The following is a 27465-nucleotide window of genomic DNA, read 5'->3' as shown; positions in this document are numbered from 1 at the left end:
GGATCAATGTAACATTTTTCAAAAAAAAAAAAAGCACAGAAGAGAAAGAATGAAGTTCAGAAAGAAGCACAGATAAGCAGGTCAGCTTTGAAAACAATGTGGAGATTTTATTATAGACGTCAGTTTTAAAGCACATGTAAAAGGGAGATTCATGCTTTCCTAAAGAATCTGTTTTGTGTTCTGCTGTACGTATGGAAATGTCCTTTTTTTAGTGCTCAAGTTCAGAATGAAAAATAAAGTTTTAAAAACACAGAGTAATGGATGGAATCTGCAAGATGCAAATTTAAGTGAGACTTTAGGAAAAGTTCCTAGTTATTAGTCATACAAAAGTAAAAATGGGTAACATCTGTAGAGGATGAAGATTCCCTTCTTTGGAGATTTTTAAGGAGAAGCTGGCTGGCAGCTTGCCAGGTATTTTGGAAGCTATGGCAAGACTCCAGGAAGATAGGAGAAGGGTTAAACTAGGGTGAGTGCTTATGTGAGAGGAGGAAAGACGGGGATGTCCCCAGAGATGTGGTGGAGATACTGACAAGATTTAGCAATTGACTGGATGTGAGACTTCTCTTTCTTGGTTCTCTTTCCCAAGTAATTTATTTAATCATTCCCTTTTTTGCCTTCCACTGTGGATCATCATTCTTCTCCCACCAGGTATAATGGTAATGGTAATTTGAACTTCCCTGCCCTTTAATAAGCCTAAGGGAATTTGAAGACCTTCTGTGCTTTGAAAATATACTCTGCCCCCTAATAGACCGAATGTAGTCACATGGAACCTGTGGTGGGAGGAGTTTGCTGAAGGGTGGAACAGAGCCCACAGGAATCTGGGAGTCAGAGCAGCTAGACATGGTTGGGAGGAGAAGATGCATATGAGGGAGACAGGTTTGTGAGTAAAAGCTGGTGTTTGCCACCTGCTGAGACAGCTAGGCTTGTGCCGGTTTGTGGGAAGGCTAAAGGATGCTGTGGCTCTCTGTGCTGTTGTGGCTAATTAATTTCTTTGCTACCATGATGGAATTGGCTTACTAGTTTTGGGATTTGGTTTTCTGGTGTCTAAATAAATGTTTTGCTTCTGTCTTATATATGGAGAGTCTGTTATATTTTGCAATTGAGCACTATGCAGGTATATTTATAGAGACAGTTGGCACTGTAAATATTGCATTGGCACCACACCAGGCAAAGTAAGAGTGCTACCCAAGGCTGTGCAATTAAGTCCTTTTCTCCAGTATCTCTAGTTTTTCTCTTAGTGATCTCTTCAGCTCCCAAAGGTTCAATTATCTCTATACAGATGACTCCCATATTCAACAAAGGTGTGTGTGTGTGTGTGTGTGTGTGTGTGTGTGTGTCTGAAGTACTTATCTTTCTCCTAAAGTCTGGCATCAACAACTACCTGCTTGATATCGCCAGCCAAATGTTTGGCAACTGAAGCAAACCCAACATTTCAAAAATTCATTTATCACCTTCCTCAGTAAATTTGCTGCTGCTCCAAATCTCCCTGTCTTCATTCTCCCAATTAGCCACACGTGCAAACCTTAAAGTCACTTTTGACTCTTCCCTCTCATTTACTTCCTGCATGAAGTCAACTTCAAGGGTCTAGTTCTGGCCCTTATCAAATCTCAATAAACTTATTATAATTGCCTCCTAATTGTTATCCACTACACTAGATTTTTTTTTCTTTTCCAATATCTCATTCACATGGTCACCAACAATTTTTCCCCCAGACCCCGTAATTTCCTTAATAGGGACTTGGGTGAGGAGACCAGATGAGCAAGCCCTCTGCAACTTCGTCAGATAGCTGTCTGGAGTACTGAGAAGCTGTAACTTGCCAACAGTCACATCACCAGAGGCAGGACGTGATTCTAGGTCTTCCTCTTCATCCATTATACCATGCTATCTACCAAGAGATTGCCAAATAGGGGCAGCCAGGTGGTAAACTGGATAGACCGCTGTGGGGGTTTAGAGGTGCTGGGACCCTGAAATTCAAGGGCAAATGATGAGCAATCTTGCCTTGAATGAATGCAACTCAAGCCTTCTTTCAGCCAGAGATAAGGTTTATTAGAACCCCATCTGGGTGGGCAAGATTTTAAGAATCTATCCTACTGTGACACTTGTATTGACTCATGGTCCAGACTGAATCTGAGCCACTGGCTAGACTCTTAAGGAATCTGAATGGGAGAGGAGACAAGATGTACCTTATAAACAGAAAGACTGTGGGAAGGATTTAGGAGTGAGTGGCCAAGTAGTCTGGGGTGACTAGAAGGTAACAGAGAAGGACCCAGAAGGGTCATGGGACCTGGGCCACATGGTAAAGTCTAGGGGCTTTTCTTTTTTGGGGTTCAGATCCTAAAGATATGGTCTTTTGGGGTTTAGATCCCATCCCCATCAGTACCAGGTTTTAAGTCAGTAGGACCTGAGTTCAAATCAGACCTCAGACACTTACTAACTCTGTGACCCTGGACAAGTCACTTAATCCCAATCCCTCGTCCCCCCAAAAAGATACTGCCAAATAATATTACTAAATAGAGGTCTGATGATGTCACTGCTTGATGATGTCACAAAATGGCTCAGTATGGCCCTTTGAATAAAATGAATGACTGGATGAAAAAGCATTTATTAAGCATTTACCAGGTATAAACATAATCACTTTAGCCTGGGGGGTAAAAAGGAGCAAAACAATCAAACAACTCAACAATCTAAGTACAAGCTATCTCTATAATCTTATTTCATGTAGTTACTGTTTAAATGATTTTTCTGGTTCCTCTCATTTTATTCTGCAGGAATTCATACAAATCTTCCCAGGATTCTCTGAAACTCTTCCCCCATTCCACACCCTGGTCACCATTCCATTAGAGTCATACAGCATTATTTTTTCATCTATTCCCTATTAACGGGAACTCCTTTAATTTTGACTTCTTTGACATTACAAAAATGCTATCAATATTTTTTTGTAAATATGGGTCCTTTTCCTCTTTCTTTGATTTCTTTGGAGTATACACCTGGTAGTGTTATCATTGAGTCAAAAGGTATGTAAAGTTTAATAGCTATTAATGCATAATTCCAAATTGTTTTCCAGAATGACTGGACTAATACACAGCCCTACCAAGAATGCCTGCTGTATCACATTAAGGTGTCTTTTATTACAGCTACTCTAGTATTTCTGGGTATGACATAGAATCTTGTAATTGCTACCTTGTATCATATTTAGACGTCTTCATGTAGCTTTCCCCAAGAAGTATTTAAGTTCCTTCAGATCAGGTCCTATTTCATTTTTTTCTTGCACAATGCAGGTGCTCAGTAAAGGCTGAACTGAATTTATATTGCCCTTACTACTAGCATGGAGAACAACCTGTACAAAGGCATGTAGACTTGAGATGGGATGCAGAGTTTGGGGAAGAGCGAGTGGGTTAGTTTAACTGGAAAGTACAGTAGATGAAATAGTAGGGAACAATGTGGAGTAACCTGGAAAGCTAAGAGAGATGCCAGACTGAGATGAAATTATCCATCTTTCCAACCTCCCTCCATTTAATGCTCTGCTCTGGCCAAACTGTATTACCCAGAGTCCCTCTTACATACCCTGTGCTTTTCTGAGTCCATGCCTTTGCTCATGTTGTTCATTCACTATTTCTATAGTCCTAGAATTATCGGAAAGACTAAAAATGATTTATGAAATAAACCTGTAGCTAAACAATAAAGGGTATGTACAGATAAAGAATAGTATTCCCTAGGATTACCAAGATGTAGAAAGTAGTAATTTCATGCAAACTATGATGCAGTATTTTTACAAAATAATTCAATGAGGTCGTGTATTTTCACAATATAGTCTGAGCTGATAGTTTTCTTCAATTGTTATGCCAAAATGGTATGAAACAATTAAAATTTCAGCTTGAAGATGACCTTAAAAACACAAATCTAACAAAAGCAGATATTTATTTAGGGTCATAGATAATTAGTTGGAAGTATGTTTTTTTTTTAAAACTTAAAGGAAAACTGACTGATTCCATTAGTTTTTTAATACTTAGATTACATTAAATTTTCTTTCATTAACCAACATGTATTTTTTCCGTGTAGGAAGACAGGCAGATTTAGGGGGAGGGATATTGAGTTCAGTTTTGTACATGTTGAGTTTGGAATGACTATGCAGCATTCAGGCGGGGAGGTCCAACAGGCAGTTGGTGACAAAGTAATAGAACTAAGTAAATATGAGAGCTAGATATGTAAATCTGAAAGTCACTTATATACAAATGAAAACTAAATCTACTGACGTCTATGACCTCACTAAGATACAGGGTAGAGAGAAGGCCCAGGACAGTGTCCTAGGGGAAATCCACACATATAAAGAGACACATGGGTTGAGCATACAGTGCTGGAAACTGAAAATAATCTGCTGGGTAGACAGGAAGTCTTGGGAAAGGGCAATGTTTTGAAATCCCAGAGAGAAGAGAACATCCAAGATGAAGGGGCTGACAGGGTAAAATGTTAAAGAAGGGTAACAATGGATGAGAATTATGAAAAGGGCAATGGGTTTAGCAATTAAAAATCATTGATAGACCTTCTCCTTATATAACCGGCCAGATGAGAACCTGACGTTTTAACTACTCAATTGTCTCCAAAACAGAAATTATGTGTCAAACATAAAGCAATTCTAACTGTCTCCATGGTCTATGATGGTGGCATCAAACTCCAGCAGAAAAAAAGAACACTAAACAGTATACAAGGACACTGCAGATGACATCATAACTTAATTTTTAAAATGTGCTATTATCTACGTTTTATTGCATTTTTACTTATTTCGATATATATTTCCCAATTAGATTGTAATCTGGTTTGGCCTCACTTAGGAGGATTGTGGGCTGAGTATTTGACACCTTAGTCTACAACAGCAGGAATCAAAATGAAGGCTAAAAATAAAACAACCCCAAACCATGAAGTAATATGGTTATTTCATGAGCTGACATGGCTCCCTGATTTCCACAAAGCAAGGTTACAGTAGCAGACACAAAGACCCGGCACACTGGCTGTGCAACAAAACAGAAGGACTCTATATAAAGACTTGTAACAAAACCCAACCCCACATCTTGCTTCCCCCTCCCTCTCTCCCGTGTCTGGGAGATCCAGGGCTCGAGGCTCCAAAAGTCTCCTCATAGCATGATAAGCAGTGCCACAGCAGCAGTGTTCTGTGCTGAGGGAGGAGGGCAGGACATGTGTTCGGTCTCAAAACAGATTTCAGTCCTAATACACCACCCACCCCCACCATGTCTCTCCTTACAGAGTCTCAGAGATGCAAACTACAGAAATCAACCCCATAGCACCGATGTGAGAACTCTCCAAACTTCCAGTGCCAGCCCAGAGAACAGCCAGGAACAGAGAGGACAAGACAAGTGGATGAGAAGCTGTGCCACACTTCACTAAGCCTGGGAGAAAGAGCCCAGAATCCAGCTGAGGTAAGCTCTGTCTCCATACAAAAGTCTTTTAGGAAAAGACCTAGATTGGTGAACTGGGAATTATGCAGTATAGTAAGAGGCTAAGACCTTTGAGATCCAGCCATCACCACAAGGGAGGGAATCAGAAAGTGAAAAACAGAGGACAATAAGGCAGGGGGAAAAAAACTAAACAACTTGAAATTACCAAAGTTGTCAGAAGAAGAAAACTCAAAGACCATGAACATAAGTATATAAATCAAAAGGAAAACATTAACAAAGGAAGGAAATATGACCCTCAGATCTGTTAAACAAATTCGGTTATCTATGAATAAATACTGCAAAACAAAAGAAAATGATCCAACACATGAGATGAGGACATGATGATTTTGTGGAATGTGATGACAACACAGAACTATAACACACTGTTCTTGAGGGGGTAAAAAGAGAAATGAGAATTATGAGAAAAGAACTGATGACTTGCACAGCAAAAACAATGGACAGAACAGAAAAATTGGAAACTGAAATGTTAAGTCTCACTAAAACTCTATAACGTGTTGTTTACAAGAAATATAATTTAAAAACTAATATGTATGTAAAATGAAACTGAATGGAAACAATTTATTCTATTTCTAATAAATCTAAAAAAGCAGGAGATGCAATCATGCTATCTGACAAAGCAAAAACAAACTTTCAAAAGTAAAAAGATGAACAAGGAAATTATATGATGCTGAAAGGAACCGTAAGTAACAAACCAATATCAGCAATGAATGTATACACTCCAAATTCACAAAGAAAACATTAGCTGAGTTTCAAGAAGAAACAGTAACACGATAGTGAGTCTAATAAGAAGATAAACAAAAGGAAAAATATGGATAGAAAAATTCCTGGAGAAACTAGACTTAAATATTTGTGGTATCTTTAATGTCTTTAAAGAGAACCACAAAAGAATACCTATAACATATATATATATGTATATATATACACACACACACATATATATATATATATATATAATTTTTTTTTCCACATCACATCTGACTTTTACAAAAATTGATCATGTATTAGGACACAGAGATATTGCAAACAAACGTAAAGAGACAGTAATAGTAAACATCCTTTACAGACAATAAAAGCGGTCATTGGTTCAGGGTCCAGAAACAAAAACAACCCAAAGACTCAAATGGAGACTTAACAATAAAATCCTAAATAATAAGAAAGTCAAAGAATGTCATAGAAACAATTAAAAATTATGTGAAAGAAAAAGACAACGATGAAAAAACATACCAAAATTTCTGGGATGCAGCTAAAGAAGTCCTCAGGGGAAAAATCATATCCCTACAAATATACATTAACAAAATAGAAAAAGAGAAGATTAATGAACTGGTATGCATTTTAAAAAATTAGAAATCCAGCAAATAAACAAAAGCATGAGATGATAAAATTAAAGGAGAAATAGAGAAATTGGAAACAAACCAAAGAAATAAGTAAAACTAAAAGCTATTTCCTTGAAAAAAGTAATAAAATTGATAAACACATAACTAATCTAATTAAAAAGAGGGTAAAAAAACCAAATCACAAAAGAGCAAATGAACAAGGTGAAGTACACACCAAAAATAAATAAGGATTATACAAAGTTACATTCTAAGAAAACTAAGAACACAACAGAAATATAGGTATATGTTAAAAATGTAAAATATTTAAACTATTAGAAAATCAGGTAAGATTCTCAATAATCTACTCTGAAAAAGAAAAAAGGAATAGTCTAGCTGTAAAAGAACTACCAAAGTAAAAAGACCTCCTGGTCATGATGGATTCACAGAAGAATTCTATCAAACTTTCAGAGAATAATTGGTAACTGCACTTCACAAATTATTCTCAAAAATTAAGAAAGCTTCCTACAAGAATACTTTTAGGAGATGAACATGGTCCTAATACCTAAATCAGGGAAAGATTAAAAAAGACAGGTCCAACAACACAGAAAGAAAACTATAGGCCAATTTCATTAAAGAACACCGACTGAAAAATTTTAAACAAAAACCTCTAAAAGTACAGCAATTTATCCATCATGTCATTCATTATGACCAAGTGGGATTTCAAATAAGGATGCAAGGATGGTTCAACATCAGGAAAGCAACCGACATAAGTAATACTAACACCCAAAAGGTTCAAAATCACGTGATCATCCCAATCAATACAGAATACGCCTTTGACGAAGGAGAGTACTTTCATGACAGAACCTTACAAAGTGTAGGCACAGAGGGACCTTCTTTAATATCACAAAAATATCTGTCTAAGACCAAAAGCAATCATCATTTGTCATGGGAATACACTAGAACCTATATCAATAAATATGGGAAGCAAGCATACCCACTTTCTCCATTACTATTTGATATAATTCTGGAAATTCTAACCACAGCAGTAAAACAAGACAAAGGAAATTACAGGCATAAAGGCAGGTAAAGAAAAAATAAAACGGTTAACCCCGTCTGCTGATGATAACTGTGATACACTTAAAAAATTCTAAGGAATCAGCACTAATACTAATTGAGACAATAGCTTTAGCAAAGTTACGTGCTACAAAATCAATCCTCAAAAATCAACAGCATTTTTATATAATCGCAAAACACAAGAAGCAAGGATAGGAAGGAAAATCCCATTCCAAATGACCTAAAGTTCATCAAATATCTGGGGACCGACCTATCAAAAAACACAAAAGGTTTGTACCAAGTGAATACAAAGTGATCCTTAAAGAGATAAAGAACAACCTAAAGGTCGGGAGGAATGTTCAGTGCTCAAGGCTAGGCTGTGCCGATGTAATAAAAGTGACAATACTACCCAAATTGATTTACACTTTTAATGCTTTACCAACCAAATTACCAAGGAATTACTTTATAGAACTTAAGAAAATAACTACAAAATTCATTTAGAAAAACCAAAACTGTAAGCTATCAAGAGAAATGATAAAAAGAAATAGGGATTAAGAGGGAATAGCATTCCTAACCTGTAACTATAGTATAAAGCAGCAGTCATCAAACCCATCTAGTATTCACTAAAAATAGGAAGGTCAATGGCATAGCCTAGAGAAAAGAGAATCAGAAAGGACTGAACTCAATAACCTAGTGTTTGATAAAGCAGAAAACACGAATTATCTATTAAAATTTTTAGAAAAACTGGAAAGCAATCTTGCAGGCTTAGACTAAGACTTCACATACAATCCATAATATATTCTAAATGGATTTACAACTGTAACAACTGAAGATCACACTACTAGAAAAAAATTTAAAAAGAAGAACAAATATTTCTCACAACTCTGGGTAGGAAATGTACGCTCAGCCAAACAAGTGAAATTACAAAAAATAGAAGAGAATATTTTGATTATAGGAATTTAAAAAGAGTCTGTACACAAAAATAAACGTACCCAGGATAAGAATGGAAGTGGTGGAATGCAAAAAAAAAAAAAAAAAGACTTTGTAACATATTTTTCTGTTAAATGTATGTGTGTATATGCATGTATTATGTGTGTATATATAAAATTCATATTAGACATACATGTATATACACACATATTACATATGAATAGATGGACATGTTATGTATTCATACGTGTATGTTATATGCATATGTGCAACATTACTAATTAATTAATAATACTACTAGCAAACATTGATATGACTTGCCCAGGGTCATATAGTTAAATGTCTGAGGCTGGATTTGACCTCAAGATCATCCTGACTCCACACCCAATATCTATCACTATGCCACTAAAAACCATTTCCTAAAGATATGAACAAATAGATTTTAAAACAAAAACTGCAAAGTATTCACAAACACATGAAAGAATGTTGTGAATCAGTGATAAAAAATTCAAATAGAAAGGGATCACTGGGGCCACCACTTAGAAAACCACATAATAACATTATCTGTTTTATTGTATTTTGATTTATTTTCATAAACATTTCTTGATTATCTTTTAATCTGGTTCCCACCTCACTTGGGAGTTCTACAGGTCTCAAGTTTGACAGCTATGTTTGAAATCACTTATAATAAGAAAAATGTAAATCAAAACAACACTGAGTTTTCACCTAACACACTACAAAATTGGCAAAAATGAGAGCAAGTCAATTTTTGAGGGGTTGTAGAATGAAAAATACACTAATACGTTATTATTGGTGGAGCAATGAAATGGTATGACTGTTTTGGAAAGCAATATGGAATAATGAGAATGACATGACTAAAATGTTTATACCTTGTGAACCAGAGACTCCACTCCCAAGAAACACTTACTAAGCACCGCCATGTGCCGAACACTGTGCTAGATGCAGGATACACAACAAAAGGCCAAGGACAGTCCCTGCTCTGAGAAGCTTAGAATCTACCGGGGGATTGGGGTGGGGACAAGATGTGAACAAATATACACAAAGGAAGAGACACACAGGACAAACTGGGAATGACTAAGAGAGACACTAGAATTCAGAGGGGCTGGGGAAGGCTTCCTGTGGAAGATGGGGTTTTACTTGGGGCTTAAAGAAAGCTAGAGAGGTGAGTGGTCAGACTGGAGGAGGAAGAGAGTTCCAGGCATGGGGGACAAGTCAGAGAAAATGCCCAGAGCTTAGAGATGTATGTAGTGTCTTGTTCATGGAATAGCCAGGAGATCAGTGTCAATGGATAGAGAAGTATGTGTTTGGGGACTAAGGTGTGTAATTTTTTTTTGTTATGATGCCGTTCCAGGATGCATTTATTTGCTACTTATTGCACATAACTTGGGGTCATTATTTTCAAACCACCAAAGGTTTCCAAAGCTTAATTATGTTTTTCATCAAGTTTAACATTTATATCAATGACTTTGTTTATTCATATTTTTTTTTAATTGTTAAGCGTCTGAATCATCCATACTGCCATCAACCCAGAATTCAGAGAAGCTATCAGGAAGCGCACCAAATACTCTTTGCGTAGGGAAGACATTAGCACAACCGCTTTCACTCTACATCATCTCAGATTAGTTGGTTTGTTTTTGTTTTTTTAAATATGTGGTTTCTTATTCTTTACAGCATTCAGTGCTCAACAGATTGTGTAGTGGTGGAATTGCTGACCTGATTGGGGGAAACCTGAAATAGTCAAGGAAAAGAGAGAGCTCCAACCTTCTTCTTGGGCTCCACGGCTGCTTCTTCTCCAGCACACCATCTTCTTTCTTCTTCTTTTCCTCCTCCCCAGCTTCTCTGCCCTCTTCTTCCTCACCTCCCTTATCTTCAGATTCTTCCTGGGCACCTCCTTTGTCTTCACCTCCTTCCTCTTCTTCTCCCTCCTCCTTCTCTTCCTCAGCCTCTCCTCCTTCAGAGGGGGGCTTGTCTTTGGCTTCTTCTGCCTTGCTTGCCTCGATGGTCTGGAAGGGGGCTAGCTTATGAAAACTCTGAATGCTTTTGTATTTGATCCCAGACATAATGGAAAGACACTGGAATTGGGGCAGGGTGTGGGGAGTTATGGGGGGGGGGGGCGGTGCCGCAGGGAGGTTGAGTTGGGGATGCTTTATGTTTGGACCTGCATATTAGAAAAATCACTTCGGTGGCTGAATTTAGGATGGATGGGAGTGCAGTGTCAGAGGAGAGAAGGGACAATGTTGCAAAGGTGAAATCAGCAGACCTCGGCAACAGCTTGGACATGGAGGGGTGAGAGACAGTGAGGAATCTAGGATGTGAGCCTGAGAGACTACAGGAACAGGGAAAGCAGGAAAGGGGGAGGACAGCTGGGAGGCACAGCAGATAGAATGCTGGTCCTGGCGTTAGGATGATTCCTCTTGGGGCCGCCAGGTAGCACAGTGAGTAAGAGCACCAGCCCCAGAGTTGGGATGACCTGGAGATCGAATCCAAACTCAGACACCTAGCACCCACCCAGAAACACCTGGCCGTGTAACCTTGAGCAAGTTACTTAACCCTGATTGCTTAGGGGCGGCCAGGTGGCCCAGCAAGTAAGAGCACCGGCTCCAGTGTCGGGATGACCTGGGGATCAAATCCCGGGCTTAGATACTCAGCACCACACCCAGAAATAACTGGCCGTGTAACTTTGAGCAAGTTACTTAATCCCAATTGCTTAAAAAAAAAAAAAAAAGATGATTCCTCTTTCTAGGTTCAAATCTGGCCTCAGACACTAGCTGTGGGATCCTGGGAAAGTCACTTAACTCTGCCTCAAATTTCCTCAACTATAAAATGAGCTGGAGAAGGAAATAGCAAACTATTTCTGTATCTTAGCCAAGAAAACTTCAAATGGGGTCACAGAGAATTGGACATGACTGAAACAAGTGAATACAGAGTATCTGGATCGAGATGTCCGAAGGTCAGCTAAAGAGATGAGATCTGAGGTCAGCAGAGAGTTTAGGGCAGGACCTGGAGACTTAATGAAATTAATGTAACTCACAGATCACTTTGACAATCTGGTGAAACCTATCGATACCTGCTCAGAATGATTTTAAATGCATAAAATAAAATACAAGGGTTCACAAAAAAGAAATTAATTATGCTGAAATTAAGTTAGCAAAAAAAGTTTTTTTTAAACAAATTAATAGACTTCTGGTTAAAAACCTTTAGTATTTAAAAAAAGGGGAAAAAATGCAGACTCTAGTTGGATTAGCAAAAATACTTCAGAGCCCACACATCATCTTCTAAGGAGGCATTAGGTCTGCCATTAGATAAACACTTTGGATAGCAGGGCTAACTCTACATTTAAAGCATCAATAACATGTTCACTTTCAGAAAACAAAGTGCTGTTTACCTTGTCTAAAAAATATCTGTCTGCCACTTGTTATTCCCAAATTATTGGAAGTGACTTGGGCCAATTCATACAGCCACCCTGGGAATCAATTTCCTCATCTGTAAAGGGAAGGATTTGGACATGGTCTCTGAATTCCTTTCCAGTACTAAATCTATGATCCTATAAATTCCCAGAACAGCTGCATGCAACTGTTTACATAGCTCCTTTGAATTAGTAAGAATTCCTCTGAAAACAGGAGTTGTTTTGTATTTCATTACAAAATGTGATTTAAAAATAAGCATGTAAATATAATGTGAAATATCTGATAGACTTCCTGAAGGGTGTAGATGGAAGAAATAAATACCCAAAGACTATATGTTCCCTAGTATAATGCACCTTTAAATGTATATGTAAGGGGGAAATGTGACTTAAAAATATTACGAAGATTTAAAACACTTCCAGTGGGGAATTTTTCTGTATATATTATAATGGAATCAGTGGGAAAATCATGATTTAATAGTCAAATATATACTTTAAATATAATTTTCAGGGATACACATAATGCACAGTGAAGTAAACTGTGCTGTTCCTCAAATCACAAATGTCTAATCCAAATAAATATATCCGCTAAAATAAAAATATGAAGAAAGGCGCGATTTGGCTCATTATTGAATAAACATGAAGGGGCCCTAAATATTTCTTTCTTTTCTCTTCCTTTAACTATTGCTTTTAGTTTTCAACATTCACTTCTGTAAGATTCTGAGTTCTAAATTTTCTCCCTCTTTCTCTATAGTCCTCGCCCCAAAAAGTTGTTCAATCTGATAGAGGCTAGACATATACAATCATATTAAACATATGACGATTTTACCCTCTGGTTCTAGGACATCAGGGCAGTTTTACTTGATAATTTCTTGAAATATGCTGTCCATATTTCTCTTTTTTTTTAATCATGGTTTTCAGGTAGACCAATAATGCTAAACTTACCTCTCCTGGATCTATTTTCCAGGTCACTTGTATCTTACTTCTTTTTTTCCTCCCTTTGATTTTGTTTGATTCCCGATGTCTCATGGAGTCATTAGTTTCCATTTGCCCAATTCTAATTTTTAATGAATTATTTTCTTCAGGGGCTGCTAGGTGGCACAGTGAATAGAGCACTGGCCCTGGAGTGAGGAGGACCTGAGTTCAAATTCGGCCTCAAACACTTAACCAAAAAAAAAATAGCCATGCGACCTTGGGCAAGTCACTTAACCCCAACTGCTCTCCAAAATGCAAAAAACAAAAAAAACCCAACCCCCCCCCAAAAAAAAAAACCCAAATGAATTGTTTTCTTCAGTTAGCTTTTTTTTTGTTCCTTCTTTTCCATTTGGCCAATGCATTTTTTAAGTTCTTCTCTTCAGTCAATTTTTATCCTTCCTTTCCAAGCTGTTGACTGTCTCTTGCACACCTCTCATTTCTTTTCCCAATTTTTCTTCTACTTCTCTTCTCTAACTTTTAAAATCCTTCGTGAGCTCTTCCAAGAAGACCTTTTGGGCTTGGGACCAGTTCGTATTTCCCCTTGTGGTTTCAGATGTAGTTATATGGACATGGTGTCCTCTTCTGAGTTTTTGTTTTGATCCTATCTGTTACCATAATAATTTTCCATGGTCAGTATTCTTTTCTGCTTCTTGCTCATGATGTTTGCCTATTTCCTCACCTTTAAAATTGAGCTCCCCTGTTGGAGAACAGGGGGCACTGTCCCAAGCTTCTTGTGCTGGGGGTCAGGGGGCTGGTCACTGGTTTTGTGTGTTGGGGTCTCAGGAGGTGGTAGCTGAGTGCTCCAGGGGTCTGGCAGCCTGCCTAGTGCTGAGCTGGGGTCCTGTGGTGGTGGTGTGTGGCATGTGCTGAGGCCAGGTGGGGCTTTTCTGCATTTTGCAGGGCTATGCTGAAGCATGGGGAGGGTTGGTTGGTGGGGAAAGCTGCCCACTCTGGACTTCTGAATATGTGGAGGTCCTCTGCTGGAGGATGCCTGCCTGCCTGGGGCTACCACGGAACACAAAGGAGTCTGGCCAAGGGAGGACGCTTAGCCAACCAGCGCTGCACTGAATCCTATGGAGGTTTGCTGCTGGGGGTTACCTGCCAGCCTGGGACTGCACCATGGTTCTCCAAATTGGAGTCTGCCAAGTCCCCTGGCTGCGCTAAGGAACATGAGGGGTTCTGGTGTTGGTGTCTGCCTGCTCCCCCAACTTGGGGGTCAGGATCTCCTGCTGGTTTGCTGGGGTGCGGCTTGCTGCCAGCTTCCTGTCCGGGAATGAGTTCCCTTCATACCTTAGCAAAATGGACCTTTCTTGCTGATCATCCAAATTTCCCAGGCTAAGAGCCTGCTCCACCCCATTTTTCTGCTGGCTCCACCGTTCTAGGATTTTTCCTGGGGCAATATTTCTAGTTTTTTAAGAGGTCAAAAAGGAAGAATGATAGCTACATAGGAAAAAAAATCAAATGAAGGCTATCCAATGTCCAGATGGTCACCTGTCACTAGAAGGGCAGCTCCTAACTCCATATATCTTGGACTGACGGGGCATAAAAACATCGAGCTGATCTCAGAATTTAACAGGAAGAAAATGGGCTAGATTGCATTTGCAAAACTGTGCAGCGATTAAACAATCTGTGACATGAAAAGTTGTCTCTTTCAAACCAATATTCTTATATATATACACACACACACACACACACATATATATATATATATATATATATATATATATATATATATATATATGCTTGCCAGAGGCTTCACCACTGTGATGGCTAAGATCCTTAATATTCCAAGCCATAAGATGGACCGATTTGTAAATGGCATTGTGCTAACTGCAGCAAGCCCCAGAACATTTCAGAGCGTCCTGGATGAGATCTGTAACTGCTCAGAGGAGTTTGGTCTGTTCATCCACACAGGAAAGACCAAGCGAATGGAGAATGTCTACTGTCCAGATTTCAACATGCTTCTGAATGGCTACCCTGTAGAGCTTTGCCCACAGAGAGTATCTGGGCTTGACCATACAGATGTACAGTAAGTTGAGCCCAGAGTTGACTCTAAGAATGGGTTGAGCAGACTGCCTTTGGGAAACTGCAAAGCTCCCTCACAGACCACAAGTTTCTCATGAAATCAAAGGCTCACATTTTCAATACTAATATTTTATTGTTGTTGTTACACATCAGTGTCCTGTGGAACACTACTGCCTTTGAAGAACTGAAATAAGCATCACAGAGGGCAATGGAGGGAGACACATGGGTGTGAATAGGTTGTAAAATGTGCCATATAAAGAACTCTGAAGAGCAATTAGTTAAAGCTTTATTCTTTTTAAAAGGACCATATGCTTTGTGAATTGTCCTCTATGAAAACTGTCTTATGTCATCTGACAGTCTCATAACCATGAGCTAGCTGATGCTAGCCACCAAATTAGAAATGAGTTGCAGGAGAATCTGGATAGGATGAAACATTTGTCTGAGGATACGGCGATTTTCTAAAGCTAAACGATTTTCCAGGTTATTCGTGGCTTTCTCTGTTATACCTTAAGTGATGCAGAGAGACAATAAAATGCTTCTTTTAGTATGTGAAGATAACAGTGACAACCCATGAATAAGACACGCACTTCCAGCGGTGTTTCAAACAATATTTATGGAGTTGTGATCTTCACACACACACAAAATGGTATCATTCACAAGAAGACTGACTGGGGAAAAGGAATGCAATCTGTAGCCATGCAAAAGGGCAAAGTTAACTCGCTTAAATTGCCAAAATGTCTGAGGAGAGGGATTATGGATATTTGTATCCATCCCCAACACTTCCCAAATGCATCACACATAGCACGTACTTGATAAAAGCTGACAGAATGAACAAGGAATACGGGGCTCAAACTCCTAACATGTTAGGTTTCTAGCTCATTAAGCTGCCTGAAAAGGTAAATGGCATTGCATAACAGGAATGCTGTCATAAATACTACAAACCTTGCTGCCCAGAAGTGATGCAGACTAAGCAAATCAGTTTAAAAATAGAGCATCACATTCATTCTAATTTGAAATTTGTTGCTTTTCTAAAGCTATTCTGCTGGGCAAGTGCTATACAGCATGTGTCATAGTAGCTAGATGCAAAAGACTATTCCTTGCTTATTTAAATTCACTTTCAATATGTACTTTTTTTCTATAGTTCAGATTATCTTTTAAGAAAAGTGCAAGGTTGTAAAACTTTTGTATGTATGAAAAATCTCATTTAATGAGACTGAAATTCCCCAGAGTTTAAAAAAAATTGATATAAAATTTTAAAATAGAAACTTTCAAAATAGATTAAAAATAGAAACTTTCAAAATATATTCCCTAGGCAAAATAGTATTTCAAAATCTCAGTTTAAAAGCAATCTATGTATTTTTGTAAAATATTAAAACATGATTTCAGTAAAACTCCAACTAACTGCAGATCTTACCAGTCATTAAGATATTTTCCAAATGATGAGTCTAAATAACTATATTCTGGATCTATCTGTATTGTTGTAATATTGACAATTCAGCACCCGAAGGAAACAAATAATGATAATACTGTCATTTCTATGGTGCTTCACTGTTTGCAAATGACTTCTCACACAGTACTCTAATTAAGACAGAGGCAGGTATTATTATGCTCATTAGAACCAGTTAAGCAACCTGCTTAACTAGTACCTGCCAGAAGCTCCCCATGGTGACAGGTGCTTCACAGATGAAGATATTTTCTATCCTAAGTTCCCATCTGACTAGACACAGAAAAATACTGAGACAAAGAGGTCTTGATGCCTCAAATGTGTCTCCAATTTTTCTTATTTAAAATGCGCTGTACTAAGTGCTAGTGTTGGGTATTACCTGACTTCAGGTGGTAATTTATTAAACAGCTTATTATATCAGGCATTGAGGTTACAAAGTATTTTAAATATGTTCTCACTTGATCCTAATAACAGCTTTGTTGGGTTAGGTAGGTAGCGCCAGACTTCTTTAGGATTCAGTTTCTTTAGCTTTACAATTCTAACTTAGATTTGGGAGCTCATAGCCTAGAAAAGAGAAGAAATAATGAGAGAAACCCTATCTTCAAATATCTGAAGAGATGCATGCCTCTAGCCTACCTTCCCAGGCATTTCACAATTTTCTCTTCTAGGCGCTCTACATTTCTACCAAATTGGACTAGGGGGTGTGTCTAAAATAGTATTCCATCACGCTTCTCTGTGATTTTGTTCCGGAGGGCTCCATTCCTGCAATGTACTTCATCATCTTTATATTTTAGAATGCTTGGCCTTTCCTGATCTCCTAGGTTATTAGGACTTACCAGTGTTGGTATCTGCTTATCCGTGTACATGTTCCCCACTCCCTAGTCCCTTTTACATACTCAGCAACTGACAGGGTGACTTGCAATATTAAATGCTTAATAATTGTTTGCTAAACAGAATAACTATAGACAACTGAGTGATCCTGCATAAAGAACCTGGACCAATATGGTAGAAGCCACAGAGAACTAGAATTTTGGTTTAATAAAAGTAATAACTTCTTAATTGTTGCTGCCTTGATCATGAGTTCTTTGATGCTGGCAATGCTATAAAGAGGACTCATTCTACAGGTTGGACCAGACTATCTCTCAAGTTCTTTCCAATTCTGGGATCCTATAATCCTAAAACGCTATCTTTAAAAAGCTGAGAAGAGGATTATGGGAAGATGAATGACCTGATGACCGAAACAAAGACCTAGGAGAATAAGATACACAATAACTACAGAGGTATGAACAGAAACAAGAAGCAAAGAAACTGAAGTCTGTGTAATTATGATTAAACTTGGTCCCAGAGAAAAGGTGCGAAAATGCGCTTCCCTGCCTTTTAAGGAGAGGCTGGGGACTATGGGTGAAGAACAGCGGTATCAGACTCAAAAGAATGGCCACTCATCAGGACAGAAGGATACATGCAGGCTACACCCTGGCCTAGTTTTAAGATGTAATGTCACCTCCGTTTTATTTGCTTGCTTTGCTAACTAATTCATTTTAATCTGGTCCAGGTGGCACCAAGGAGTCCTATGGGCTGCATGTTTAACACCTCTAGTGTAGAACACGGTAACACTGTTAGACTCTACCAATACGTCGATTAGTTTTGCTGAACTACTTTTTCTTTTCATTTTTCATTCCTGTTACAAGGGAGGGCACAGTGGTTTGGAGGTGAGGAAAAGAAAATATAAAAACAGAAGACTATTGCTAAAAACTAATTTTTTTTTTTTTGCTTTTTGAAAGGCAACTGGGTTAAGTGACTTGCCCAAAGTCACCCAGCTAGTAAATGTGTCAAGTGTCTGAGGCCGGATTTGAACTCCGGTCCTCCTGACTCCAGGGCTGGTGCTCTACTCACTGCACCATCTAGCCACTGCAAAACTAATTTTTTTTAAGGTTAAGAAGAAATAAGTTGAGTTTACTAGAACCATACTTCTGCTTATATTAACCATTAGCTAATATTTCAGGGTTCATGATAAAGGATGGCAAGATTTCATAATAACGTAGAATATCTGTTCAAAAATTAGAAAAGCAATTTAAATGAAATTAAGAAATTAAAACTAGGTAAGGGAGGCATAGTACAATATTTAGGGAATAAACTTGACTGGGGCTAATCTTCCTTGAAATCAAGGACTATCTCTGTATTGCCAAGGGCTTAGCACAGTGTTTTGTACACAGTGTGCTTAATAAATGCTTTATTCATTCATTCAGTCAGATTAGTCCTCTACTGTAAAACCCCTAAATACATAGGGAACAAACTCCTAAAAAAGGACATGTAAATGTAACTGGGTCATCTTAATTATATGACAAACTGAAAAATGGGGACCGATAATCAATATTTAATTAATTTTGATGAGAAAATTAAATGGTGGAAGGGTGTGGGAAGAAAGGAATATTGATCCATTACTGGTAGAGCTGCGAACTGGTGCAACTGTCATGGAACACTTCGGAATTATTTTTTAAAAATTAATAAACTATTCATACCCTCCAATCCAGAGGTCCTTTATACCTTAACAAAAGTCCCATATACACATACCAAAAAATTAAATTAAATAAAAAGGATAGGAACACTATTTGTCATTTCAGAAAAAGAAAGGAAACAAAACATGTTGAACAATTGAAGAATAGCAAAATAAACTGATATTCAGATGTAACAGAACATTACCAAGTCATAAGAAATGACAAATAGGAAGACAGAACAGGCTCTGAAGTCAAATGGCTTTTGTCAAATGAGGTCAGCGTAAAAGCCATGACTGAGGTGTAGTTCTCCTTACTTACAAATCCCTCCTCTCTGTACAAATGCATGGTAGCTAGTAACAAGCACTGGAGAATTATAAAGATTTACCTCATACCAAAAAATAAGTGTCATCTAATTGACTGTAATCTTTAAAAACATTTCATGGAAGAAATCTTTTTTTATCTATATGCAACTATGTTTAACGGTGAATCAAAAGATTTGAGTGTGTGAGGAATGTAAGTCTTTATATAGTACATAAAACTTCTAGTTTAATTTTCTTTTGACTCACTGAGCTGATGCAATGCTAAATAATATTGTTCTCTAAAAAAAAAGAAAGAAAACAGTAGATTTCCAAAAGGATCTGAAAGTGTGCTAATAAAAGCATAATGAAATTCTAATATTTAGTTCTTACCTTTTCTGCTGATAGGAATTGAGTCCAATTGTCTCAGTCTGTAAAAGGAACAATACAAATAAGATAGTGAATTGAAAATAACATTTTTAAGTAAAAAAAAAGAAAATAACATTTTAACATAATCAACATACAGATTATTTAATATATACTAATTAATCTTAATATTGCTTTTATAATACATAACTTTATATGACTGTTGAACATAATTCTTTACGTTATACCTAATTATCAAGGTTATGAATTTAGCCCCCACAAGGGTAAACCACAAGATATAAATGAGAATGAAAGACAAACTTCATCTCATATTGTTAACAAACATTATATATACAATGAATGAGTACTACTATATTTGAAGAAGTTACCTTGAAAGACTAGAATTTTACCTATATGGCTACCATTACTCAGAGCATTTTTGGGGAAATTTCTCTTTAATTGCCGTCATAATTAGCTTACAAAGTCAAATGAGATAAACAATTTCATTATAATCATCACATTTCTGACCAAAAACATCAGTGTTCCACATCACCTCCCTATCCCTCAATGACCAGATTTCTGGTTTTAAGGACAGCTGGCTGTTTCCAAAAATCAATCTGTCCTCAAAGATTTTCCACCACTGAAGATATTCAAATGAAACAGACAGGAAGCCTATAGGTTATTCCAAAAGAATTGCCAATGTGTTTGAAGCTACTTTGGTATCAAAATTTTATTGATACCCACAATCTAACAGTGATAATCTTTAAGGAAAATGCTCGTTTTAATTTATAGAAATATTTATTTATGCCATATTATTTCAAAATGATATTCTACAAGCTACATAGGGAGTGATTTCAGTCTTGTGTATTATTCACTTAAGGGGTCACTACAAAGTGGCTTCTTGTGTCCAAGTTTGTCCTTATGCTCCTCAGTGACCAGCAACGTCTCACATTGTGGAAGCCAGTGTTTGCTGAAACCAATTATTAGCCAAACAGTCTTTCATGCTGATTTCATATTGATTATTAATTTGTATAATAGCAAAGCTATCTCTGAGAGACAACAATTTTCACCTTAATTCCCTTCCACTATACCTATAAAGCAATTGTCTAACGGCAAAATTGGTCACATTTCACAAGAGAGAAATTTAGGCCTAAGTTACTAAAAATCATTTAATCAAGACAATATAACAAGTCAGAAATCTGCTTCATAATTCAACAAATCGATGAATGAGCAGGGGTTTGGCACAGTGCTAAGCACTGGGAACACCAACAGAGTAAAAACAGTCGCTGCCCTCAAGCAGTTTACAATCTAACAGAGGCAACAACATGCAAACAATTATGTTACATACAAGATATATAGAGGGTCAGTTTGAGATCATCTCAGAGGGAAGGTACCATGACATTAACGGGGTCTGGGGAAGATTTACTGCAGAATACGGCATTTCAGCTGAGACTTGAAGGAGAGACAGCATTCCAAGGAATTTTAGATTTGATCCTCGAGGCAAAAGAAAATGACTCGGGTCAGTGGAATGGGAGTGGAGGCTGTGTGTGACAGGGTTCGATCTGAATTTTAAGGAGACCAATTTGATAGGTGGGTGAAGGACAGACTAGAGTGGGAGGAGATTTGAGGCAGGGAGACCAAACAGCAGGCCTCTGCAGTAGTCCAAGGGTGTGGTAATGAGGGGCCTACACCAGGCTGGTGGCAGGATCGAGGAGATGGTGTATGTGAAAGATGTTGCCAAGTCAGAAGCAACGGGACTTAGCAATAGATTACACATAGGGGGAGGGTGGTTGTGAGAAAAAATGAGCAGTCAAGAATGACATCTAAGCTGCAAGCCTGCGTGACTGGGGGGACAGTAATACGGAAGCCAGGAAAGGATGGACACCTGGGTGGAGACAATGATGAGATCAGTTTTGGACATTTTCATGTTAAATTTAAGATGAATACAGGACCTCCAATTTGAGATGATTGTAGGTCAGAAGACAGGGTAAGGCTGGAGAGATACACCTGAGAATCACTTATATAGAAATAATCATTCAACACGCAGGAGCTGATAGGAGAGGGAGAAGGCGGCCCAGGGCAGAGGCTTAAGGGACATTCACAGTGGGTGGGCATGGTCTGAATGCAGCTGGCCCTTAGTCTTTTCTGTTTCATCATTCAATAATCAATAGAAGAGCACTTATTAAGTGCTCACCATAAAGCAAGGCACAGGGCTGAGCGCTGCAGACACAAAGCAAGGCATGGCGCCTGCCCTCAAGAGGTTTACAATCTGCCTTAAAAATCAGACCAAAGACAATACAGGGATTTGTTCTGCTTGACTAAGCTTATTTGAAGCAAGGGTAGTGTTTTTCTTTTGGGGGAGGAGGTGGTGGCTGGATAATGGGAAAAAAATTTTAATTAAAAAAAGAGAAATCAGTGAAAAAAAGAGGGCATTCCACAAAAGCTAAGCAGAAGAGTTTACAAGGTATTCTAGGTCCTTTAACGATCCTAACCTTTCCTACCTTGTCTCAAATCACTCCCCCTTATGCATTCTATATCCCAGTCAAGCACCACTCACTCTATGCCCCAGACACGCCCTGGGCTAACCCAGGTCCATTTCTTTGTTCTTGCTCCCAAGATCTGCCTGGAAATTCTTGAGCTCACAATTCACTTGCTGAAACACTACCCATCTTTAAAACTCTGTATCTTTCCCAGGCAGTAAGTCATAGACTAGTATTTTTGTTAGTTATCTAATAATAGCATTTTAAAAGTGGCTTCTGTGTGTATTCATTTATGCATCACACATAGTAACTGTTTCTACTTGTGTGTAAATATTAGTTGATTTGCAAAGTCAGAACAGGATAAAGGATATTTATTCTAAATTAAAAGCACAGGAATGACTTCAACAAATAGTATTATTGCTAAAAAGGAAATAACTACAAAGAGACTTATTAAAGTTAGCTGTAAATAGGCAAGGGCATTCACTAGAAAGTAGCTGTTTCTTTTTAATGTTACTAAAACAAAATGAAGTTCCTCTTCGATAAAAAATCAGTATGTTTAAGGAAAAATCTTGATATTAATATAAGTGGTTCTTAAAAGCAGCATAGCATCATGAAAAGAGTTCTGGAAAACAATCAGGCAACCTAGGTTCTAGTTCTGCCAATAAATGTCTTTTCCTCACCTGAAAAATGGGAAAATGGTTTGACTGGACAACTGCAAGGGTTCTTCCAGTTCAAAAGTTCTATGCTTCTACAAGGTAAAGCACATGTTCCAAAGTATCCTAATAATTTCTGAAGATGCTGTTTGCATTCCCTACCATCCTTCTGTTACAATAGGTCTTTGAGTTTAAATACATCACTATTCTTCATTCTATATAGTTTTAAAAGCTGGACACAAGCTGTCCAAACTGATAGAACAGCCTTCTTTTTCATGTGTTATGGCAAGAATGGCTTTAAATAAACCCTTAGATTTTTGCTCCAAGTTCCTCCTGTTAAACCATGCTTTGGTTCTTTTTCTCCATTAGGATATTTTTGGTGAAATATCTACTAAAATAAATATATATGCAACAATATTTTAAGCTCTTTGGTGTAAAGGTTTTACATAAATAATAATAAAAATATATTAACATATAAAAGCAATATGACTAGCCAAAGCACCACAGCAGATATTGCAGCATATTAGAGCAAGTGGACACTACTTTTTCTACTAAAAAAAAAATCTACTTTTACATTTGAGAGTCATTAAAAGTAATTAAATTTGACTGTCCCCATATTTTTCATGCAGTCAGCATGGATCATTTCAATGTACTACTTTCATCATCCTACTCATGCTGATAAGCAAAGGTACTATTAACAAATGTTATCACTATACTATTATTACTGTTATTGTTAATATCAATGCTCCACACTGCTCATCTAATTTGCAGGTACAATTTTATTTTGAACTCATAAAAGAAAAGTGACAAACTTTAATGAGCATTAAAAGTAATAGCCATGGGACAGCTAGGTGGTACTGTGAATAGAGCACCACCCCTGGAGTCGGGAGGACCTGAGTTCAAATGTGGCCTCAGATACTTAACACTTACTAGCTGTGTGACCTTGGGCAAGTCACTTAACCCCAATTGCCTTGCCTTGTCCCCTTCAAAAAGAGTAACAGCTGTACTAATTGTTCATTTTTACGTATCATAACCCTAAATAATACCTTCCTAGGTAATAACATTTATTATACTAAGTAGAATATAGGATAGGGACCACATGAAAAAACGTAAGGGTGATTTCTGATCCATGTAGCAGATGATAAATTAATGTATCACAAATAGTGATACCTTAAACAGTAATACTTATATAGCATACTTAAAAGTGATATACTGGATATTCTGAAAAAAAATGTATAAAAAGCAGCATGTATTTCTCATTTCTAAGAAGCAGCAAGAAGTGTAATAGATGATGCAGTGGGACTTGCTACCTATCCCTTTGAATGAAGTGATTTAACTTCCCTGGATCTCAATTTATCTTTGAAATGCAACAGATGCAAGGAAGAGGGAGTTGTTCAAATCTGTCATGGTGCAAAGATTCAAAGAAACTTTATATCTTCACTAAAGATCCTGAGCACTTGTTCTTCATTAGAGCAGAGGATGAAGGTATTGGAGTATTTTATTGTGCGGAGGTACTACTGCAGACTTCAGAACATTTACAAGTATTGGATTCTGAATAGGACTGGCAGAAAGGTGTTCTATTTTACAAATGTTATCTCATTTTACCCTCACAACAACCCTGAGAGGTATGTGTGATTATTATTCCAATTTTACACATCAGGAAACTAAGGCAATTCGATTAGATGCCTTGACCAAGGTAACACAGCTAATGGGAGTGATTGAGGCCAAGTTCTCCAATTCTCCCAGGCCTCTAGGAATCTAGGGCCAGTGCTCCATGGACTGCCATAACTCTTTTATAATATTCTCTAGCCTTCTCACAGGTGCCTATCCATTGTCCTTCAGGAAATCTTCAACTTTTTTTCTTGATGTAAGTGTTCCATTACCACATCTATAATTATAGAAGACCTCTGGTATTAGGAAGATGGGTCTCAGCTTCAGGGAGAAACTTAGAACTTCTGTTTAATTCTGTGTCCAATTCATTAATAGACAGTTCTCAAATCAGATTTAAAACTAGAAGAGATCTTAAGGTCAACTGAGTCCAATTTCCTCATTTTGCAGATGTGAAAAAAGAGGCATAGAAATGTTCAGTGATTTATCTAAGGTCAGAGTCAGAATCTAAATGCAAAGCCCCTCTGACTCCATAACCAGCACCCTTTCCATTGTACCACACTGTCTATCCAACAGCGTGTCACAGTCTCGACACACGGCATCCTCCAAACATTTGATTTTGCCCATATGGATAACAGTATCTCATATATAGGGGCAGCTAGATAGTGTAGGGGATAGAATGGCAGGCCTGGAGTCAGAACCTGAGTTCCAAGTCTTCCAATCCTTTAATATACAAGTTGCTAAATCCTGAGTGATCTTGACTGTGACTCCACAATTTTTAAGTTGTTTCTTTCTGGATGCTTGCAGTATTTTCTCCTTGATCTTGGAACTCTGGAATTGGGATATAATTTTCCCAGGATTTTTCATTTTGGGAACTCTTTCAGATGATGATCATGAGATTCTTTCAATTTCTATCTTACCCTCTGGTTCTAGAATGTCAGGGCAGTTTTCCTTGATAATTTCTTAAAAGATGATGTTTAGGCTCTTTTTTTCAATGACAACTTTTACGTAGCCCAATTAGTTCTTAAATCATCTTTCCTGGATCTATTTTCCAGGTCAGCTGTTTTTCCAATGAGATATTTCACATTTTCTTCTATTTTCTTTTCATTTGATTTTGTTTTATTGTTTCGTGATGTTTCACAGAGCCATTAACTTCCACTTGCCCAATTCTAATTTTTAAGAAATCATTTTCTTCAGTGAGCATTTGTACTTCCTTTTCTATTTGGTCAACACTATTTGTTAAGAAGCTGTTTTCTTCAATGGATTTAAATGTCTACCTCGTTTTCCATTCTTTGTGCTTCCTTTACTAAGCTGTTGATTCTTTTTTCATGATTCTCTTGCATTACTCTCATTTCTTTTCCCATTTTTCTTCTGCCTCTTATTTGATTTTTAAAATCCCTTTTGAGCTCTTCCAGCACTTCTTTTTGGGTCTGAGATCAACTCACGTTGTTCTTTGAAGCTCTGTATTTACACAGTTTTGACATTGTTGTCTTCTCAGTTTGAATTTTGATCTTCCCTGTCATCATAGTAGCTTTCTGTGGTCAAGTCCTTTTTTGTTTTCGTTTGGTTTTTGCTCATCTTTCAGCCAATTTCATGATTTTTATGAAAGTTGGGCTCCACTTCTGTGTTGGATGGGGCACTTGTCCCAAGTTTTTTGAGTGGGGCCATGAGGTCTTGCAGCTGGGCTGCATTGGAGGCCATGGGGCCTTACTGCTGGGCTGTGGTAGGGGGTGGGGGCCACAGAGCCTTGTCACTTGGCTGTGTGGAGGTCATAGAGCCCTACTACTGGCCTACACAGTAGGGCTACAGGTCTGGGCTGCTCTGGGTCTATGGAGCCTTGCTGCTTGGTTGCACAGGGAATCATGGGGCCTAAAAGCTAGGCTACATTGGGGCCTCACCACTGTGTTACACTGGAAGGTGGAGGAGTATGGGGCCTTGCCATTTGGCTGTGGAGGGGGCTGCAGGGCCTCACTACTAGGCCTTACTGGTGGCTGTAGGGCCTCGTTACTGGGCCGTCCTGGGGCTGAGGGCAGTCACTGGTTTGCCCGGATGCTGCCTGAATTGAAAATATGTTAAAGTCAAGTTCAAGAGCTTCTAAATCAAAGAAAAAATTACTATAAGTAGCCAGAATGAAAGAATCTTATTAATTTTCTTTTTTTTTTTTTTGGCGGGGGGAAGGGCAAGGCAGTTGGGGTTAAGTGACTTGCCCAAGGTCACACAGCTAGTAAGTATCAAGTGTCTGAGGCTGGATTTCAGGTCCTCCTGACTCCAGGGCTGGTGATCTTTTTACTGTGCCACTTCATTGCCTCAAATCTTACTCATTTTCCTTCTCTTCACAAGGTCACCCTCCTAGGGCAGGTCTCATTCCTCCTTGTCTGTTACCACAGCAAGAGCTCCATCACTGGTTTCTCTGCCTCATCTCTCTCCACTCCCATTCAACTTTCACTCAGCTGCCAAGGCGGTTTTTCTAAAGCATAGGTCTGACCATGGCACTACTCTCACCCTCTAAAATCAAGGAACTCCAGTGTCTACCCATTACTTAAAGAAACAAATATAAACTCCTTTGGCACTGAAAGCTCTTCATAAACCCATCCCTTCTTTCCTTTCCAGCCTTCTGACACTTTCTTCTCTCATTCTATTTTCTAGAAACAGTAGTATACTTTCATTTGCTCAAACATGATAACTAGATCTCCTGCCTCTGTACAAATCGATCCATGCCTGGAACATTCTCCCTCTTGGTTTTCAGAACCAGATGAAACTAACAAAAATATAAATAAGAAAAAAGCTATGCACATGAAAATTATTTTCAGAAAAATCAAACAGACTAAAATCTCTGTCAAATCTGAATGGGAATAAGACAGAATGTACACATTTTAAATTTTGAATAGTACCTTTACAAAAACTAGCCCTGGGGGCGGCTAGGTGGTGCAGT

At 38.1% G+C, this 27465-nt stretch overlaps 1 protein-coding gene across 2 annotated transcripts in view; it reads right to left on the bottom strand.

The window, feature by feature from the left end:
- Positions 1-27465, bottom strand: part of TMEM131 (transmembrane protein 131) — a 255926-nt gene that overhangs the window by 120000 nt on the left and 108461 nt on the right. Inside the window, exons 3-4 of one of the 2 annotated variants that reach the window (XM_069072955.1) lie at positions 19820-19857; positions 6696-6746 (exon numbers count right to left, since the gene is read on the bottom strand). In XM_069072955.1, the coding sequence (XP_068929056.1) occupies positions 6696-6746; positions 19820-19857 (89 nt within the window). The remainder of the gene's footprint in view (positions 1-6695; positions 6747-19819; positions 19858-27465) is intronic. The other variant, XM_069072956.1, reaches the window with a different exon arrangement.

The sequence above is a fragment of the Petaurus breviceps genome, unplaced genomic scaffold (assembly GCF_028583685.1).
Source record: "Petaurus breviceps papuanus isolate PSGF00001 unplaced genomic scaffold, PetGlider_PUasm1.0 90849, whole genome shotgun sequence".
Taxonomy (NCBI): domain Eukaryota; kingdom Metazoa; phylum Chordata; class Mammalia; order Diprotodontia; family Petauridae; genus Petaurus; species Petaurus breviceps.
Note: the sequence above shows the minus strand (reverse complement) of the source record. Positions and strands in the feature narration are given on the sequence as shown.